General features: G+C 42.7%; 1 protein-coding gene and 1 long non-coding RNA gene across 3 annotated transcripts in view; one reads left to right on the plus strand and one right to left on the minus strand.

Moving 5' to 3' along the window:
- GPC3 (glypican 3) overlaps positions 1-10481 on the minus strand; it is a 459758-nt gene extending 449277 nt beyond the window's left edge. The window contains exon 1 of one of the 2 annotated variants that reach the window (XM_025277126.3): positions 10150-10467. In XM_025277126.3, coding sequence (XP_025132911.1) covers positions 10150-10324 — 175 coding nt within the window. In that variant the 5' untranslated portion in view covers positions 10325-10467. Of the gene's footprint in view, positions 1-10149 lie in introns of both variants that reach the window. The other variant, XM_044937482.2, reaches the window with a different exon arrangement.
- A 6-nt stretch (positions 10482-10487) lies between these two features.
- LOC123332022 lies at positions 10488-20012 on the plus strand. Its single transcript, XR_006548857.2, has 3 exons — positions 10488-11163; positions 11705-11834; positions 19658-20012. It is a non-coding gene; the product is annotated as an uncharacterized LOC123332022 (long non-coding RNA).
- Positions 20013-21852: the final 1840 nt, after the last annotated feature.

Here is a 21852-nt window from a genome sequence, read left to right on the forward strand (position 1 = left end):
GACATGTCACATGAAAAAGCCTGGAAAATATCATCCACACCCATGAGTTCCAACTTGAGCCTATATGCTAATGATTCGCAATCCTGCTTCTCTGGTACTCCAGAAGAGTATATACACTCTTTCCCCGTGATCTCATCTATCTATCCCCAGTATTAAGTTACCATCTACATGCTGATAACGTCCAAATAGATACCTCCAGCCTTGACTGCTCTCTCTTCTATGGTCCAAAACACAACCTCAACTACCTACCAGGCATTTCTGCCCCAATGATCAAAGGACCCCTCAGACACAACCTGTTCAAAATCAAACTCATTATTTTACCCCTCAAAAACATGTTCCTCTTATGTTTCACTCATTCATTCAGCAAATATTTACTGAGCACCTATTATCTGCTGTGGCCCCACCACCCAGCAAAACTAGAAGTTCTAGACTCTCCCTTCTATCCTAGTAACCAGTCAACAAGTCATGTCTATTCTACTTCCTCTATTCTCTCAACTTGATCTTTTATTCTATTTACTGCCCTGCCTTTTCACCTGCATTATTAAAACTCTCTGCCACCACTCACTCTCCAGTTATCCTCCATACTGAATAGTGTTTCCTCTTCTTAAAATGTTTTCATGGCTCCTCATCATCCTTGGATACAGTTCATCAAAACTCCTTAGCATTTCCTACCTACTTCTCTTGTTCAACTTTCCTCTACTTTCCCCACATCTGCACTCCAAACAATCCAAACTAGTCCAATACACCAAATGTCTCATTTTTTCTAGTAACTCTGTACCTTTGCATATACCTTTACAGGAGAGCCCACTTAAGGCAACTGGTTACCCTCTTCCAAAATTCAACAGCAACCAGATCCCCACAGGGCACCCAGCTCATCACGCTGCCTTGACATCCATAGTTTTCCTTACTGGCTCCCTCCCTAAGCAGTGGTTTTATCTTATTCATCAGCTCCTAGCTCAGTACCTGGCATAGAATCAGTGCTCAATAAATGTTGGTTGAAGAATGAATGAAAAACTTGTAATATTTATTCAGAGATAGCATACAAAGTTCATTTTTAATAGGTTCATTTTCTGAGAATTTCCATGTGTCTTTCAAAATAGTCAAATGTGGTTCCCCAATAAAATCACTCTATGAAACCTAACTTGAAAACTATCTCTTGGATCATAGTCTCATTTCCGGGGAGCTCAACATGCAATCGAGCCAGCGCTAGATGTAGTTCTCCAAAATGAGCCAAATTCATAGCATGGGTTAACCATCACAACTTGAACAAGGATCATATCTCTGTACTTAGGGAAATGATGGAACTCAATAAATGAGCAGTAGCTCTATATCAGTGACAATTAGGTCTGCAACACTTTGGGGTGAATCCAACTGAAAATGGTTTATTCAGGCGCTAAAAAGCTGTACCCCCTTAGTTCTTCCCAGTGTAGGTTAGGCTTATTCTCTGAATTATTAAGGGTGGACAGTTATAGGGATATTTTACATATGTGTATGTACAAGTATACACATATGTATGGGGCTGTTGGAACCCAGCAGATCTGTGGAACTCAGAACCTGCAGACACTTTATGAGTGGTTGCATTGTTTGTACATAAGATATAAATGCAAAGCTTTCATGACACAAATGTAAGGTATGATTGTGAAAGACCACCCACTGCCAAGAGTAGCAACTCACAACTTTCAAACAGTTTAAATAACACATAATTATTAATTATTGCTATCAAAATAACAGAAACATATATTTATACATATATAATCTATTAATATATACATAAAACATATACAAATACCATATTCAGATAAAGCTGCAGCTAAAATCTCTCTACTTGTCAAACTTCAGTTTTTAAAGAGGGGCAACAAGGCTCCCAGGGTCACAAAGAATAGAAAAATATGCTTCAACTTCACCACCCCCTCTTCCTCAGTCTCTGCTACAAATCAATTTAGAAAGTGATGCATTCAGAGAATCAGTGTTTCTCTAGGTACATAGCATCCTGAGGGCTTCCTGGGTGGCGCTAGTGGTAAAGAACCCACCTGCCAATGGAGAAGACTTAAGAGACTTGGGTTCAATCCCTGGGTCAGGAAGATCCCCTGGAGGAGGGCATGGCAACCCACTCCAGAATTCTTGCCTGGAGAATCACATGGACAGGGGAGCCTGGTGGGCTACTGTCCATGGGGTCACACAGAGTCAAACATGGCTGAGAGACTTAGCACACATGGCATCCTAGGATGTCATTTGACCGCAACAAAGTCCTCCAAACTAGGTCTCTATGTGTTTATTCTTACATTCATTTCAACTTTGAATAATAACTCTGTACAAGGCACTCTGCTCACCACTCTAGAGGATCCTGTGACAATCAAACATGACTCCTACATTCAATGAGCACAGGGTCTGTCAGAGGCTATGAATAAACAATGCACTTCAAAATCATGGATACTAAGTAAGAAGTCCAAATAAGGTAATTTCGGGAGCCGAAGGATATCGGGGCATACCTCTGTACTGTCTCTGCACACATGTGTATTCCCATGTTCAAATGTTTCCCCATCCTTTTTAGTCCATTACGTGTGAATTAACTTTTTGATACATACCAGAGGGAGGGCTTTTTACCTCCTCCTTGTATCTGTCACCCTAACTTTTCCTGGCTCCACCATGCTTCCCTCAGCTTCAATCATCCAAACCAAAATTTGACAAAGAGCAATGGAGAATCCTAGGATGCCATGATACACACTGGAAGTACCAGTATGCAGAGTTTGGGAGACAGAGAACAGAATCACAATTAAGAAGGAAACTATTCAAATCTAATATTATTTTTAAACAATCATAATCTTTTTCTCTTTTCCCCTCTATACTACTTGGGCCTGTATCTGCAAGAACATTGCTAGCCAACTTTAAAAGGATGCCCTAATGCATACAGAAATTAAGAGGACTTTCATAAGGCCCTTTATACTACTTCAATAAAATTCCCATGGCTGAAAACCCACTTTGAATTATGTCCTTTTAGATGTACATTTATGAAGCTTGATGTTTAAGTAAGATGCAGCAAACACTGAAGAAAAACGGATATACATTTAGTATATGTTTCTGTAACTGATACCAGTTGCATTATTTTCACACTACAGATCTGTAAAGTGAAGTTAAATGTATGCATTTATGTACATGTAGACGTATTAAATTTATTTTTAACTACTTAAAATAACCTTGTAAACAAGTACAAACCACTTACCTCTTGTAAGTCTTGGCTATTCTACTTTTCCCAGGGAGTTATAGTACAGCCAAATGCATTAAACCAATGTCCTTTATCACTTACCTATAGGCAACAAATGGATTTTGGACCTTAAAAAGTAGTTCCTTTTTTAGAAATTTTAGTATATTAGTAAAAATGAATCAACTACTTAAATAATGGTTTATGGAAATTTTATGGTTACAATACATTTATAATTCCATTTATTTATTTAGCCCACAAATTTTATTGAGTACCTGTTATTTGTACTATGCACTATGCTAGACACTGGGGATACAAAGATAAAACACAGCCCCTATAACCCTAAGAAAATCACAATCTAGTAAGGAGATATAAATAATTACGAACACATACCTTAAAGATACCATAATCAGGATTTCTAATTTTCCAGTAATAAACTTATATTCAAAAGGCAGATTCAAAAAAGCCAATTAAAATTCTAAAGTTTTGCTGAAATTGAAAGAAATAAATGCATGCTTCATTGTGTAAATTTTGAAAAATACTGAAAACTCAAAGTTTCCACTTCTGAGAAATGTACATCTTTCAACTTTCAGGTGAATGGTTGGAATCCAGTGGGTGGAGCTTTCATTTACAATCGCTTTAACTTCTCTGTCCCTTTTTACTGCCACTTTCGCTTGTATTTTATCTGTCTTCCTATCAATTATTTATCAATATAAGCCTATTAAGTATACTTCAAAGAGCTTAGTAGATTTACTAATCTAGCATATAAATGCAATTTCAGCTACTAGACGTAATTAACTGTTCAGAACACTAGCAACACATTTTGGTCCTAACATTGACTCCTTTTTATTCACGAGAAAAACATACAAACTCTCAAATAAGGCTTTAACATGGAAATGCGTTCCCTGTTAATCAATCTGGATTCATTTTTATTTAAAAATGGCAAACGAGTATTTTTAATAATTAGCACTTGGATAATTAATATTCAACTGGCCTAATCTGAAGAAGAGAAGTAAATCTTTACATTGTCTGTTCACCAGGCATTCAAGTCAGACTATAACGTTCGAGTGAGCGTTTTCCACTCACACACAGCATTTCAAAAGGCACGTTTTCTCTGCTGATAATGCTCACCTTCAGGATGCTTTGTGAATCACATTTTTACTGTCATTATGTTTCAGGAGATAAACTCCCATTACTTTATGCTCTTTCTAAAGCCAGTTGGGGGCCCATGACTTGGACTCTTATTTTCTGGTACTCATTGCTTAATGGAGTCCTCGGGATCCTGTTTCAAGCCTGACAACTTGCTAAACATGGGCAAAAGAGGGGAGATTTTTCAGCACACACTTTCCATTAGACCTTAGATTAACAAAAAACACTGAACCCGCTTAGAAGTTCAGCTAGGGCTGATGAGATGCTGGCTCCTGGTGTGATCTCTGGAATTGAGGCTGTGCACAAATTCTGATTCCAGGTTACAGAAACCTGTGAGGTACTTCAACAGGTCCATGCATGTGTTATAGCTCAACTCCCAAATATAGTAATGTCAACATTAGTGAGAAAGGTCTAGCTGACATTAAATCAAAGAGAGTTTGATTTAAGAGATGTCTTACAATTTATGTGCTATAATAATTGTTGATCTTTAATGATACTAAGCCAGTCATAACAATGTTGCTAATTTCAATTTGTTCTCTGAGTACTCAACCTTAATCTCAACCTTAATAAGCCCTGCCTGATGGTAAGAGTCGCCAGCTAACTGAGGTAAGCCTGAATCAGTCTCCAGTCAAAATATATGCAGCTTGAAGTTTGTCCACATACCCCAATATGTCTCATAAAAATTTGGACTTAGACTTTAAGTAAGATGACATATAGCTTAAGAAAGGATTTGAGAGTTTCATCAAAGAATACATAATGATCTAAAAATGCTGCTGCTGCTAAGTTGCTTCAGTCATGTCCAACTCTGTGCGACCCCATAGACGGCAGCCCACGAGGCTCCCCCGTCCCTGGGATTCTCCAGGCAAGAACACTGGAGTGGGTTGCCATTTCCTTCTCCAGTGCAGGAAAGTGAAAAGTGAAAGTGTATTATCTATTATTTACGAAACATGCTATGGTACTCTTAGCATTGGGCTCCACACTGCATCAAATGCAGTGCTTTCCCTTTAAGGAGCTTATAATCTAAAACATACAAATAACCATATGCAGAAAAAAAGCTAGAGATCAGAGTAAAAGGAAGCATTCACAAAAATGTACAAATTCAGCATGCCAGAACTTTTCAGTTGAGCAATATGATCCCCAGTGAAATTCTTTCCAAATGATGTATCATGTGCACAAGTTATAAGTGATTATCTTCAATTTTCTTAGAAATGAGTAATAAGATACCTCTTAAGACCCATGCTTTTGTATATGCATCAAACACTAGAGTTGGCGTGGTCCTATTGATAGCTGCCATTTAAGGAGAAAACATATTTTCTGTCTTTTCTCGTAGCAGACAAATCCGGACCTCTTTTCTCCCAGGTTGGTAATAAGCAGCCTCTTTCTAGGCTACAGTGAACAGCAAACATTGCAACTCTAAAGATGGAAGCAGCAGAATGCTCAAAAATATTGCATCAAAACATTGGATACAACCTACCAGCCCATAAGAAAAAAACCACATTGCCAAACTGACACCATCTGTGTCATCTAACAGCCATCGAAATCTTCTTATGCCTGTATTTCCTAATGCTTACAAACAGAATTTGCTCCAAGAATTAAGAAAACTCTTTTTAAGATGGCGGCCCTATTAAGCGACCTCTCCCTATCTCCCACTTCATCTCTTCAGTTTTTTTTTTTTTTTTTTTCCCATTGACCAGGCTGGCTATTGTGACCATTTCAGCTAATTTCCTGAAGGTATTTTCTAGCCCTTTTCACCCTATTTAATCCTACAAGTTTCCTGAGAAGCCTGTTTACTCGTATGCTCCCCCACTAGACTGTGAGCGCCTTGACAAAAGAGACTATGTCTTCTTCCTCTGGGCACCCCCCAACACCTAACAAGAGAGCCTGCCAAGGAGCAGGCAATCTGAGACTCCTTTCAAGCCAAGGTGCTCCACCGATCATCAGCCATCTCCTCAATCAGACTGATGCTTCCCTCTAAGTACATCCCGTTACCGATCATCAGGATTAGTAATAAATATATTCAGACCACATCTGAGCAAGTTCGCCAAACTAGTCCAAGTTAGCACATGGTAATACGACTTTTCCAAAGTTTCAACAAATCACCTGCTCACTCAAATGTCTAGTGCAATCTCAGGGGAGAGAAACTCTCCCATGCCTCACTTATTCTGTCTCCCAGCTTTAGCACCACTAACAGCTTCCAACTAATTGGGGAGCCACAGCTGGCAACCCGGATGAGATCGCTAGTTCTCATACTTTAAAACAACAGCAACAAATACCAAACTCTCTCTTTTCAAGAATGTTGATTTTTATTTTTATGTTGTTTCATCTATTTTGAGAAACTCCAAGTCGATTTTGGCTCTTCAAGGCTGCCTTTTACCCATACAGGCATTTGGCCTTCTGGATTGGTTCTTGAACTTTCCAAGGCCCTCTAAGGCAAGATTCCTCAATCTTCTGGGAGTTGCAACACTACCACGGTTTGTTTTTCTCATTTCCATCCATTCCCTTCACCACCACCACCCCCCTCCAAAAGTGGTGTATGGCATTCATAAAGTGAATTACACTTGATTTTTGTTTAGAGGAATTTTTTTTCAGACTTCTGTAACATTCCCTTGAGACAATTGGAAACATCATTGTCTGATTACTAGCTCACTTTCCTTGCCTAAAATTGTATCCATTCTTGATTGCGCCTGTGGGTAGGTTAAGCAAAACAAAATAAACATCTAGACTTATGAGCTCATTGGCTTTTTTTCTGAATTTTTCTAAATTAAATAAGGGCAAAAGAGCTGCACTGAAAGTCAGTTATATGGATTTTTCTGCCAAATGCTAACTGTGTGCCTGGTTTCCATCTGTGGTGCTTTCCAAGTTACAAATCCTTTTAAAAAAAAAGAGTGGGGTATGAAAAGATCTATGGATTTGGGGGACATGCCATTTAGAATTGCTATCCTGTGTGTTTGAACACTAAAAAAAACGGGAACACGAGATTGTAAGGCTTTAGATCAGCTTTGTGGAAGTCTAGTGTAGTCCTTCAGCACCAGTGATTTATTTAGGCTGGCCGATTTCAAATGCTATTTAGTCTCATCCATATTAGCATAAGAAATGTACCTTCTCCAGTCTAACCCAATTCTGCTAATGGTCGAAGTTAGCAGTCAATCCCAAATGCTCCCCCTAAGTGACACAGGACATTCTTGAGGATTTCTCCTTACTGTGACCAAATCTCATTTTATCTGGGACAAAGAAAGCTTTAATGCAGTTAATACAGTGGAGTGGGCAAACTGAACACGGCTTAAAATATAGATAGGGAAAAAAATGTCAAGCGGTCATCATGATGGTTCATAACTATCAAGTACTTTGCAGCTCTTTTTCAATTTCCAACCACTGAATGACAGCGGCAAATCACACATTTATTCATTTTGAAATTATGCACTTGCCATTGTATTTAAGTCCGCCATTATCATCTCTTCTCTGAAATACTGATGAGCTCTTTCCACACACGGACATTAGGATTTTCACCATGCTTTCTGTATCTACAAAGACCTTATTTGCCCAACTAAAGTTTGGGACACATGGTTTTATGCCAGGGGTATTGGAAATCTGCACGGCCCCCAGAAAATCCAGGCTATATGGTAGCTGTGTGGGTATCATCCACCATATTTGAAGTTTGGCTTTGCTCCAGGGCGAGTCAGAACAGTGCCTGCCATATAGAAAGTCCTCAACAGGGCATATGTTTGTTAAATAGAAGTGAAGTAGAGAACGCTGGGTTTATATGGTAAAGATACTCGGAACATGATTTTTCCTATAGAGTTTGGGAGATACTTGAGGAAAATGAAAAATCTCCATCACAAGTCTCTGTTCTCTACATGGAATATGGCCATCCTTAGGCCAGGAGTAAGGGAACTTGGAAGGAGGGAGCCCAGGCCAAATCTCATACACACGGTGTGTGGGCCCTCCCAATACTTCTATACAGATGCTGCAAAGAGGCAGGCAGCCAGAGATCTGGGGGAGGGCAAGGGAGGGTGAGGGCCTATTTGAGTTTCTGTAGAGGGGGGTTGCTAAATGAGGATCTGTGCATTCCCTCTGGTCTTTTTTCCTCTTTTAAGTACAATCTTTACTCCTTGGCTTCAAATCCGCCCAGTGTGGCCCCAGCCCCAACCTTGGACCCATTCATCTTGTGGGGGCTCATCCTGCGAGGACCAATTTTTACATTATCAACAAAAGCTTGTCTCTGGCCTTAGCAATCTAATTACCAAGGACGGCACTTCGAGGGGAGAGAGATCCGCCCGCTGTTTCAGCTCTGTGGAACTGATTCATAGGTTGCCCCTTACAGCTCCTGCACACGCCCACGTGTTATGTTATTAACACTTAACAGTGGAAGAGGTAGTTTTACCCTCCCATAGAGCAAAATCCTGCAAAGCAATATTTAACATATGCGCAAATGCATTTCAGTCACCAAAAAGGGTGACCAATCACCTTTGCAACTAAACAGCAGGCTCGCTTGGCTCTTTTCATCCACCTAAAGAAAAGGCTGAGGGCGCGCTGGCTGCCTAGGTAACCTCCCGCTAGTGAACGCTCGCCGGCAGCGCCCACAGGGCGCGCATCGCATTCACAACTTGGCCCAACCAGCAGGCCCGCCTCCCTGACTTGCTGAGAGCCACGAGCCAAGTTTTGGCGAGGGCTGCTCCCTGATCCCTCGGAAGCGCGGGACGCGCGCCTTGGTGGATGCATGGGTGGTGAAGAGACCTCGGAGGCCACAAACGTTTTACGGTTTGTGAATACAACCAGCCGTTTCTTAGAGCGCACCTCTGATAAATTAACCTGTTTGAAGCCGACTCTTCTTGCCTGCATTGTCAGTGTAGCAACTTGTCCTAATTGGATTCTAAGGCAGGCTTTTAGGACTCCAACCGTGGGACAGTCAATCACACAAGGCCATTAATATTCATCTGTTGACAGCGGCAGCGCTCAGGGAAGGTTAAAATATGCCCTTACAACACGATCTGATTGTGCTGAACAAAAGGCAAGCGTTCAGAAACTTTCCTCCACCTAAAATCATCTTCCCTTCAGGGTCCAGCCTGTCAAGAAGGCAGATGAATTTGAGAAGGGGAGGAGTTAAATCATCTTTGGACTCTTGCTCCCCCGGCCAGCAGCATGGTTTTGGAAACGATTTTGCCAGCCTAGAGAAGAGACGCTGTTTTGAAGGGAAAAGGCTCAGTCCTCCTCATTTGGGGGACCCTCCTACTCAAAAGTTTCCCTCCGCGTGTCTTTACCTGTCACTGCGGATTCGGAGATCTGTCCTCAACTTTGCTTGCACTTGGGCCCGCGAGCCTTGGGAACCCAGGCTGCAGAAAGGAGGGCGTGAGGGCAGGTTGGGGAAAGAATGGCTGGAGCCGCGGTCCAGCTGAGGCTGAAATTCTGGCATGTAAGTGTGAGCGAGGGTGGCAAATTCCCGCGGCACCAGCTCGGATGTGCGGCGCCAGTTCGCCGAGGCTAGGAGAACCAACTCCAGCCTTCCCGCCCTGCCCCCCTCCCCAAAAAATGGGCGCCCGCTAGAAGGCCATGCTCGCCGTTTCAACCACTCGCATCTTCGCTGACAGCCCAGCGAGCCTGGGAGATGTGGACACGGTCCACATATACCCTTCTTCTCTTCCTCGGGAGACCTGGCCGGGCTCGAGCGCGGGGACCACTCCCAGGTACTCAGGCGCTGGGCTCACGATCGCGGCCCCGCGGGGCTAGCGCGCTCGGGTTACGGCCACCATGCGCCCCTTGGCTCACCGCCCGGCGCAGGGAATGCGCGAGGGACGACTCCTCACCTGGCACCGGGGTTTCAGGCACCCATTTGAGTCCGGGCTGCAGTCTCTGGAAGAAGGAGCGGACCTGGTGACAGGTGGCGTCCGGCGGCGGCGGCGGGGGCTGCGCCTGTCCCGGGCAGTCCAAGCTGAGCAGCATCGCCACCACCAAGCACGCGGTGCGCACGGTCCCTGCCATCCTGCTTCGAGGGGAGCGAGGAGAGAGTGGGAGAGTGGAAGCGGGGGCGAGAGAGGTCCCAGGACGCGGCAAGCCTAGCAGTGGCCCTAAGGAGCTGGAGACGTGCCGCTACCCAGCCGCTGCAAAAGTTTCCTCGCAGCTACCTGGGCGCTGGGCGAGGGCGGGAACTGCTTGGTGGCTCGGGGCGGGGCGGGGCTGACCGGATTGGGGCGGGGCGAGGAGGGACCGGTCGGGGCGGGGCGAGGCGAACAGCGCGGCCAGGGGGCGGTGGTGGCCGCGTGGCCAGCCTGCGGGCGCGGGGCTGCGGGAACTGCTGGGGTACCGCAGTGTTGGGATCCCGCAGGAGCCGCGCGAGAGGAGGACGCGGAGCGCGTGCGGTGGCTCCTGGCCGCCCAGCCCAGCTGCCGGCTCGCCGCCGCTCTACACAGGGCGCTCTGGCATAACTACTGCAGAGGGGCTGCAGGCTCGGGCGCGCTGATTGGCTTCCCAGCAGCCGTCCCCTCTGACTGGCTCTGAGAGAAGTTCCCCAGCCTCACTCCTCCTTCCCGCCGCTCATTGGCCTACAGCCGAGTGGGCTTTTTCCTTTAGGATTTTTGCAACCTCTCCATCCTTCCTTGGGGTGCGTGGAGGTCCCTGGCCTCGGTACCCACCCCCCCAGCCAGGTCCAGCTCGTCTCTGGCCACCAGAGCTTCCCAAGAGGTCTTCCTCCTCCGCACAAAATCCACCTCTTCTTCCTGCTTTCTGAGGGGCTTCCCTCGATTCTTTTTCCCAACGCAGCTCACAAACCTACCCCACAAAGAGTCACATTCAGGGCAGCTGGGGACCGCTGGCGAAGGGGGGTAGGTTCACACCTGCCTCATCTTTGAATACTATAACTAAAAATCTGACAGCCCGTGGGGTTTAATTTAATAGAAGCACACAAAGTCAGATAAGGCACCTGATCCCAGGATGTTAAAAGAATGTCTCCTGTAAGGTAGCCCCTGGTGACCCTTCATGAAGCAAAGCACAACTGGTGACAACAAGATAACCTGAGGCTTAAAGTCAGCCTAATTCATTAGAAAACCGTTTCACACAGCAAATTCATTGAGCCAGAGCTAGCCTGTTTGAGAGGTCTCCTACCCCAAATCCCACCTCTCCTGCTTAAATTTCATCATTTGAAATCCAGTTCTTTGAAAATCAAATACCTGTCAGAGGAGAAATGCATTTAGTCATTACCCATAAGTAGGGATCTTTAACTCCCATATTCTTTCTAGTGGCTCACACACACCTTAGCACAATGCCTGGCACATAGTAGGAACTCAATAAGTATTTGTATAATGAAATGACTTAACACTTCAGTGTGAATTAGTTTACCATCTGATCCTGTTGTCTCTGATCTAGGGAGAAGCAGGTTCAGATAAAGAAAGGAAAAGGAGAGCCTCCACCCCAGGAATTCTGCAGTGAGTGCCAGGCCATGGAGGAAGAGGTTGTGTGCCAGAACTTGTGGGCTGAGAAGAGAGACAAAGGAAAGGTAGGTGACTGAGGGGCTCATTCATTCATTCAATGACAAATATTTGAATTGCTGCTACGTGCCAGACACTGTGAGGTACAAACAATGAGATACAAAGATTAACCGTTGGTACCTGACCTCAAAGATCTACGGGTCTTGTGGGAAAGACAACCAAACAGAAAAATGTCAACCCAGCATGTGGTAAGTGCTAACATGGGGGCAAATGCAAAGTTCTAAGGGGCGAGAAGGCAAGTCACAGAAAGCTTCCCAGAAGAGGTGATATCCTAAACTCAGGCTTGAAAGACCAGTAGGAGTTGAGGTGAGAAAAGAAAATGGGGGGAGGGTGTCAGGGGAAAAGAAGCAATGTGAACAAAGATTCTGACAGGAGAGAGCATGACCCAGTTGGATGATGGGAGGTGCAAGTAAGGGTCTCAGGCCGGGGAGTTAGGGAAGCTAAAGCAGCAGAGGTAAGCAAGGGTCAGATTATGAGTCCCCAAACCATGTAAAGGAGCCTGGGGAAGCACTGAAGGAACTTCTAAGCAGAGGGGTGATATGATCTTGTTTGCCCTATGAAAATATCTCTACAGCAACATTGTGGGGATTGGCTTGGAGAAGGAAGCAGATTGGAAGCAAGTTAAGAGGCTGTGAAAATAATCCAGACAAGAAATGATAAAGTCCTGTGGCAGAGGAGACTTGGAAAGGGAAAACACTACTGGAGATATTTAGGAGATAGAATTTAAAAGGCACCGAGTAGATGTGGGGGTTGGGAGAGAGGGATTCAAGGACGGAAGGCTCATTCATTCTTTTTTCAACAAACATTTGAGTGCGGCCTACGTCTCTGGCATTCTTCTCCTACTTCATAATTTTGCCTGGGGCTAGGCCTGCGCCTGCATTGAACATTTGACAAATGACATATCCACTTTAAAAGAAACACCAATTAAGAGTCATAATTTGGCTGGTGAGTTTGATATGTTCCACCTGTGGAGCCCTGTGACCAAAGGGCAGATTGGAAGGCAAGCATTGATTGAATTTCATGACCTCGCAGAGGAAGACATGACCTCCCATAAATTCATGATCTTCCAGAGCTCATGCAACTAACTACAAAGGCAACAGTTGTTTTCAACTACTGGGTATTGAGTACCTTGAACAGAGGGACTATGACTTATTTTTAATATATACTTTTGTATCTAATATACTTTATATGAACCAGGGAAGCAATTAGGGCAGTGCTTCCCTAAGTGAGATGTGTGAATCTCGGGTGGTATGTGTACCAGTGAAGTTTTGTTTTGTTTTTAAATAAATTTTTGTTGTAATGTGGATCAGAAATGTATGAACATGCATAGTACTACATCCAACCCATGATTTCATTAAGACAAAGTTAGTAGACAATACTATGATCAATTAACTTAAATAAAACTGTGAGTTAGCTTTAAAATTTTTTAATAGTACTGAGAATATGAGGATTTAGCAAAACTTGCGTGGTGGTATGTGAAAGAGTAGAATTTGGACTTCGGTCATAAGCAAACTCACCCTGAGGTTTTGGCAAATATTTAAGGTTTTGGCCTTAAAGTTTCTGCTCCCCCTACAAGCAGCTACTTGAGGGCTTTAAGCCGACCTAAGGAGTTGGAGAAGGGAATGGCAACCCACTCCAGTGTTCTTGCCTGGAGGATCCCAGGGACGGGGGAGCCTGGTGGGCTGCCTTCTATGGGGTCGCACAGAGTCGGACACAACTGAAGCAACTTAGCAGCAGCAGCAAGGTAGGATTAATAAAACTTGCTAGGCTTAAGGAGTGGTTGCATTTTTGTAATAAGTGACTCCCAAAGACTTTCTAACGTTTCAGTCCCCAAGCTAAGACTCTGCCAGTGGGATTTCAGGCCCTGGAATAGGCACTGAAGAATAGGCTTTTGGTCAGGACAGACTGCAGGGACACTCTGGACAGCTGTCCATTCTGCCAGTGTCCGGTGTGTCGAGTTTTACTGACAAAATCCCGTTCCTTTACCAAACTGTTAAAGCTGTTACTTTATCTGCTATATATTGCCAAGATGGGTGACTATGAATTAAGATTGGGTTTTATTTTTCTTTTTACATAAACAACCATCTTACTTTTCAGGGCTCCCTTCCTTATTTTCGAAGTCAGGCCAATGACTCATCCTTACTCTTCAGCTGGAAAAGACAAAGAGAAACAATCAGTCTAGAAACACAAAAGGATGTGCTGATTGAGCACCAGTGTTCACTTTCCACAATTCATGGCTCTGTGCTTTCAGGCCCAGTTGGAAGCATTTAGATAACACCACTGGGCCCCATTTTCCTCTTTGGGCCTCAGAGGAAGGCTACCTAGCACAGCAGGCCCAGAAGAACTTTTCTTCACCTTTCGTTCCTAGTCTCTAGTTTGAAAGAATTCGAGAATTCCCAGCTGTAGCCAGCAGCTATTATCTTGCTGTAGCTGGGAGGAGAGTCTGGTTCTATGACTCCAAAAGCAGCATAAATCAAGGTTTCTGGGAGAGGGTTAAGAAAGGGTGTTCAACAGCTGCCGCCATGGGAGGGGCTCATATATAGCCATGCATACGGCCACACACGCACACATGGTTTGTTTTGGGCCCAGTTCCCCTTGCCACCACCCCCCTTCCAGGTGATGCTCTCCCCACCCCATTCCTCTGAGGCACACAGTATCTTCTCCCCTTCACACCACCCTCAAAACCTCCTTTCTGAACAGAAATTTTAAAACTCATCCGCTCACAGTGTATATGGTTGATGGGGTACAATGGGGCTGCCCACCCAGGGTAGGGGGTATTTTCACAGGGATCAAAGCTTTAAACCAAAGGAACAGGGCTCTAAAAACTGTGGAATTCGAGGCATTTGCTAGTGGGAAGGGAGTGTTTAAACTGAGGGGCAATGAGGCCTTTTTTGGTACACCTGAAATCACATCATGCAGACAGTTGCTTATATGTTAGACTGGTGCTGCTCACAGTCAACACCTCCCTAGCCACACCTCTGTGCTCTATGGCACACAGCCACTTTGTCTCCTTCTCTTGCAGTGTATGACTCCTTTGTGGGGCGGAGGGGAGGGGAGGCGCCAGGCACACTGATCCCAATTCTCCCAAATGTATAAGCTATGATCAGAGAATGAATTATGGTCCTTTGGGAAAGAGTGTTCATTCATTCATCCCAGCCAGCAGGCCAGTGCAATGTAAATGGTAACTTTGTAAGTTGAAAGACTTAAAGCCATTTTGAAAATTGCATAATAATCCTAGGCAGAATTTGGCTCCATGTGTGTGGAAAATTAATAGACCCAGCTGAGATGCCTGCATTATGAGTTGTGGATGGATAGCCTCTCCCCAGACCAGGACTATACTTTGCCCTCACTAAATCCACAAAATATCCTGAGGTTCTTGTAAGTTAGAGTTCAAGACTTTGAAAACAACTATTGAAATTTTTATTTGTGGCATCATGTTTATTGCTGCAAATAAGAAATTATTCCATTCTGTCTTCATATGTATAAAGGATATTGATCTAGATTCCTAACATATTTCTTCATACCCCTAGTCCATTGATTTTTTTTTGATTGGGCAGATAAATGTATATCTAACATTTTGTCTCTATTGCGTAAGATAATCAGTTTTCTACTAAAATTTAAGGAGCTTGTAGTTAGGTGATTGAGAAGATGGTAGCTTTAAATGGAAAGAGTGGTGACGCCTGAGGCATGGCTTTAGGTGTCACATGGCAATTCGTGAATACTTTGTTTTGCTTTGAATTATTGTGTCCCCCAAAACTCAATGGTTTAGGTAATATGTTTATTTGGATGTATGCTGTGTAGAATCTATAAGTAAATTTGCTAAGTTTTTTCTGGGTCTTTTTGCTCTGGAGCCTGGGTGCCCAATAGGTCAATAGTTGACCTCTAACCATTGACCGCTCACATGTTTGCTTCTCTCAAGGCCTTTTCCCACCCCCAGAGCTCCCTGAGCTCCCAACAACATATGGGAGGGAGTCAACAGCCACCACGGACAGCAGTTCATACTTTGAGTGGCCTCGTCCATCTGACTTCCCAAGCCTCAGCCACAGTACCAAGTCTAGGGGAATTTCAACAGTAGCATCTCATAAGTAAAGGCCATCACCCCACTGCTAACTCTATAGCCATTGTAAAGTCTACCTATTAGAAACTGTGTTGTTCAGAGGCAGTACGGTTGGGGCCTGCAGCCAAAGGAGGGGAAGAGAAGTGCTAGATGGTTCCATCCCCTACCAACCAAGCCCAGAGGCTGCTACACTTGCTGTACCAAAACCTGGGGTGACCACTGCATTTACCACATTGGGTAAATGTCTGTTTACCTTTTTGTCTCTATCATGACTTTTGAGCTTTAGATGATCAGGAGTTCACATTAATATCAGAAAAGAAAAATAATATTAAATAAATTGACCCTTCACTACAAACTGTTTGAGAAGTATTATGCTAAGTATGTGCACAGTGCCTTGGCCCATGGTAGTCACTGAGTAAATGTTTTTAAATCAAGCTCTGAAATGCTTTTCTTTACAAAAATAAATTCCCACATTCCCTAATTATAGGGAATTCCTATTCACAAGGCATAAAAACTTTCCAATAATAGGTAGCCCATGTGAGGATAAATGTGTAACTAAAAGATTTCTCCTACAAAAATTATCCCATAGGAACACTCTTCTTCTTTGGCTCACTCTTATTCAAGTAATACTCAGAAGACAGGAAATATGGTTTGCATGAGATTTTGCCCCTCAGTAGAACTTGGTGTAAATTACAGAATGGAGGTTGATCTCCACAACCTTCATGTTTTATTATATCCATTATTTCCCCCCTAATTTATGTCATGTTTTCTGTTGTAAATGAAAGAGACGCTTGCCTGTGTACAAAAACATAGCAAACATACCAAAACAAAACAAGATGATAAGATCCAGAGGGAAGTAGTCTCCTTGGAATGCCTTCATCTCATTCATTCTCATGTCAGAAGTACAGCAAGTCTCCCCTGCCATAAATAAATTGCATGTCATTACTCAGAAGATTTAAGCTCTGTTGGATGTCTCCAGTCCTTCCCTAACTGCTGTTAAACTTATGCTTAATACCATATGGTTTGTTAGCAGCTTTTTGTCTCATATCGTTCTGAAGTTGTTTCATATGAGAGTACCCTATCTTCCCAAATAGATTGGAATAATCGAAGGAGCAGAGGAGCAGCAGTCAAAAGCACTGGTTTCTCATTCTCGTCCTGCCTCTCTGAGCATTGTGACCCTGAATATGCAACTTCACATCTCTGAATCACAGCCTCCTTAACTGTAAATTGAGGATGGCCGACTTCATGCTCTCCAAGGTTCCTTCCACCTCTGACAGTCTGTGTCTCTAAGATTGTGAACTCCTTGAAGGAAGAGTTCTTACACTTCTGTACCCAGAATCTAGAGCAGTGCCTAGGATATAGTAGGCCCCCAGTACCTATTTATGGAATGAAAGGCTGAATGCATCCACAACACAGACCCCAGAAATGGCTTCATAGGAGATTCTCAAGGTATATTTGTTGATTCCTTAGCACTCTCTTTAATCAAAGTATTGTGTACAACAATTAAAATCTAATTTTTCTCCTAATGAGCAGCACAGTAATGCTTGTTGTAAGCAATATTGCAAGAGTAGAAATATAAACAGACATACTTCCTTTGTGTTTTCTTTATCTCCAAAAATCTAAATTAGAGATTTTTGTAATTAAGTCATTAAATTTTTTAAATAACTGAGGCTTTGATGTTGACTCTTTAAGATTGTAAAGTACTAAAGGTAAGAGACTATGTTTACCTAAATCTCAGTATACATGGGCCTAACAAATTACTTTGTTGTTTGGAAATTATGGTAATAAACTTTCAGGGGGGGTTAGTATTCATTTTTCCCTGTTGAAAACCTGTGTCAATCCTTTCTATGGAAATCTTTCTGAACTGTATTACATATTTCCCTGCCTTAGTAAACAAAGTATATGAAATCTAATCTAATCTATTCTTGATGTTCTGTTATATCATATTCAATTTTTATACTAGGCTATGAATCTACAGAAATGGTGAGACAATAAGCTGAGTCTATGCTGGGTCTATGGCATGGCATGAAACTTGCTTTCTTAAAAACAATAACAAGAATTCCCTGTAGAAGGACTTCCCTGGTGACACATTGGCTAAGAATTCACCTGCCAATGCAGGAGACACAGGTTCAATCCCTGGTCTGAGAAGATCCCACATCCTGCGGGACAACTAAGCCCACGTGTAACAACTACTGAATCCCCGGTGCCTGGAGCCCGTGCTCCGCAACAAGAGAAACCCCTACAATGAGAGGCCTATGCACCACAGCTAGAGAGTAGACCCCTCTCTCTGCACCTAGAGAAGCCCACATGAAGCAACAAAGATCCAGCACAGCGAAAAACAATAATTAATTAATTTTTAAAAAGAATACCCTGTAATGATTTATCTCTTCCTCTTTAACATATGATGTAGAATGTATAGATCCTTGCCCTCCTGCATTAGTCTGCTATTTACACATTGTAATACTGAGGTCAAAGGCTAAGTTAGCCCTTCCTAGGATGTTCCTCTGATTTCAGCACTAGTACCTTCAACCTCTCAGTCGATTTCAACCCACCCTCCAGTTTACTTGCTTTAACTTATGTTGCAACACAGTGATCACAAAGGTCCACACAGCGTGGTGGAGTGGGCATAGGTTATGCAGTTCAATAGTTCCAAGTCCAAATTTCAGCTCTATTACTTACTAGCTGGGGGACCTTGGATAAGCCACCTTACCTGGTTGAGACTTCACTTACAAAATGAGGATTAAACACTTAACCTCCGTTGATGAATGGATGAATAGATAGATAGATCCATGTGATAATACAAAGAGAACACAATGGTACTTATGGAATATAGGCAGTCAGAATACTAGTGTCCACTATAATATTCTTTCAGCTTTTCTGTATGTTAGGAAAAATATAACCTTGCAAAGTCTTTGAGAGACTAGAGATAAAATAGGTAAAGCTTCTGGAATGTTGTAGGTATTCATATTATTCTATGAACTTTAAGGCTATTTCTTTTAAAAGCCATCAAAGCCAGGTTTGTTTGTTTATTTGTAATAAACATTAATTAATATTTTTATTACCAACATTTATAGAACAGTCACTATGTTCTAGGCACTGGTGATATAGTGATGAGGGCAAAATTTTTGCCCTCATGTACATTTTCCAGGTTGGTTTTAACCATCAGAGTGAGCAGGCATCTTCAGTTGTCAGTTCACTGCCAGGGTTACCTCAATGCCAGCACTGGGACTGCCAGATTATCAAGGTTTTACATGATTCGTAAGTTTGAAGGAGGCATATGCTCTGAGAGGGTCTCCTTGAACTTCACAATCTCGGCTGCTGCTCAGTCCTCCTTCAGCCTCCCTAAAAACAGGTCCATGTGGAGAGTATGAGAACTGAGCAGTGTTCATTGATGGCCAGAGTCCAGCAAGAGACCTGCCACAGGCCCAGGAATTCTCAGACACCGATTTGCCATTCCATTTCCCAGGGCTTAACCTCTGTCGTTTGGCCTCCCCAATTACAATTACATTTCCAGACCTTTTTTTCTTTTCTTTTTTTTTTTTTTGGCCTTACCCTCAATTCCCAGCCTTAGTAATGGCTCGTATTTCCTGGATGTAACTACAGGAGCTCAAATTCACTTCTGAAAAAAAAGTTTTCAAACTTAAGCTTGCAGCCAGATCTACCCTAGTTTTAAACTTCACAGTCATACTCACATATACTCATATCATTTCCAACTTACCATTGTACAGAAACATCATGATGTATTTATTTTTCTTTTTTTCTGCTTGATACTAGGCTATGAATTGACTCTTCTTCAGAGGAAAAAGGCCAATGATATCCTGACAACCGGAAAGAATGCCATTCTCTTGGCTGATAGTCTGCATATGGAGGAACAACATTTCACACACAGATGGAAGGGAAAGTTCATCTTCCTCAGTATAACTGCTCCTATGGCAAAAAAAGGTCATTTAATCACATGGGAGCAGCTAGACGAGATGATAATATAAAGCAGGATTCTGTGTGCTTCTAAATCATCGGGGCTTTATCAGCTGCCCCTACACCACTCAAGGATGGGAAACCCTGAGACGGTTAAACAGAAACATCAAAGAATAAAGGATGGATGTGCCTGTTGTCCTTTTGTATATTTTCACAGATATGGCTTAGTTCTTGCCTCTAAAATGAGAAGAACAGCAGGTTACCTTGCTATGAGCAGTTGTGTTCACAACTGAAGCAGAACTGAATCTGAAATCCAGGGAGAAATTCACTTTCTCACTTTAGTTTTGCTGCAAACAGAACTTGTAATATTACTGATTACTTTAACATAGTCATTATATTTAGTGTCATTAATACTAAAAAAAAAAAAAAAAAACTTTAAGCCTGCCAAGTTTCCTTAAACCTATGCTAATATTATTATGGATTCTGAAAACTGAGGCAATATATCTACTCATATCATTTTTCCTTCGAATTTGATCTTTGGGTTTTTTTTAAAAATTCAACAAGCAGGAATTAAAGTAATGGTAGCACACGGTGCAATTTTGTGAGCTGACAACAAACCTCTTGATCTGGGAAAGAAGGGCCAAGTTTTCAGGACTACCTATTAAGTAATAATCCCAGTTAAATTTTCTCTTTTGAGAATCTCTTATATTTGTTTAAGACTTCATTCTTCTTACAAAGGGCTTCCCTGTACCTTATCTGGATTGTTCTTCCCAAGAGTCCTCTGAGCTAGATCAGGCATGAGATAGATATGGGGGCAAATATTATTGCCCCCATAATATTGATGAGAAAACCTCTGAGATTCAGAGAGTAAAGTGATGTGCCCAAGGTCACATAGTTAGCTGGTCAGCAATGAAGACAGGGCCATAACATGAGTCAGATACCTCCAATACCTCCCAAACTACAAAATCCCAGCAAGCCATGTGGCAATGGTTTAAAACCTAAATGTCATAGGCAAAAACTTTTGAATATTATCCAGATGTCTCTGAAAGCCTCCCAGGATTCAATATGCACCTTAAAGAGCCAGGCATGAAAAATGACATGTTCTGAGAAGCACGCCAATTTGAGATTTACTAAATGAGAGAGAGAAGTTAGGGACAACAGAGACAGAGCCAGGTTTCAAACAATATTTCTTTTGCTCTTCGATTCACTGCAAACGATGACATTAGCACAAGGTAGAAAAGACACCATGTTGGCAGTAGAAAAGTGAGTTTGTATCATATAATTCACTCGAAGTTTGTGGGAAAAAAGGTGGAAGGCATTTTGGAAATTGCCTCTGCAGTTTGATTTTAAATGTTTGAAGAACCTTTTCTTCCTTGTAAGGTGGTTCTACTGTCATCATGTTATCAGAAAGGCAGATGAAGAAATTAAATTAAGTCTGAATGAAGTAGCCTTTGAAAGCATCTGAACTGCACTTCCCCATGCCAGCGGAATTTGACAGCTAATTATGGAGCCCATATATGATACAAAACTCAGAATTTCTCAAAACGTAGTAGTAATGCCTGAGCAGGGAGAACTGGTTACATTCATTACAGGAAATTCAGTTTCCCTCAGGAAAAGTGGTTCCATGGGTCAGAGTCAGGCCTCATGCTTGGAATTAGGGATTCAGGTCTGCCTGAAGCCCTCTTCTTCCTGCCTTGCTTTTACAGACCGAGAGAAGCACGAAGTCCCTCAAAGGAGAGCTCCCCACAGTAAGGAAAAGTTAGCCTAAGAGGGAGCTAAACCGATGATGCTGAGTTGCCAGAATCCCTCCACAGGCCACCCAAGCGGTGAAGAAATTCATGGAGAGAAATAAAGAAAGAAAAGACCCACAGCCGTGAGCAGAGCCAGCTGGGAGGGATGTTATTACTTTATTTCTGTTTTCTTAACTATGTGCGTGTGTGTGTGTGTGTGTGTGCGCACGTGCGTGTGTGCATGTGTGTTGAGGGGGAGGGAGGATTGATTGCAGAAAATGTCTGGATCCACAGCACTCAAGATGGAAACTTTTGTTGATATAA

The sequence above is a fragment of the Bubalus bubalis genome, chromosome X (assembly GCF_019923935.1).
Source record: "Bubalus bubalis isolate 160015118507 breed Murrah chromosome X, NDDB_SH_1, whole genome shotgun sequence".
NCBI lineage: Eukaryota > Metazoa > Chordata > Mammalia > Artiodactyla > Bovidae > Bubalus > Bubalus bubalis.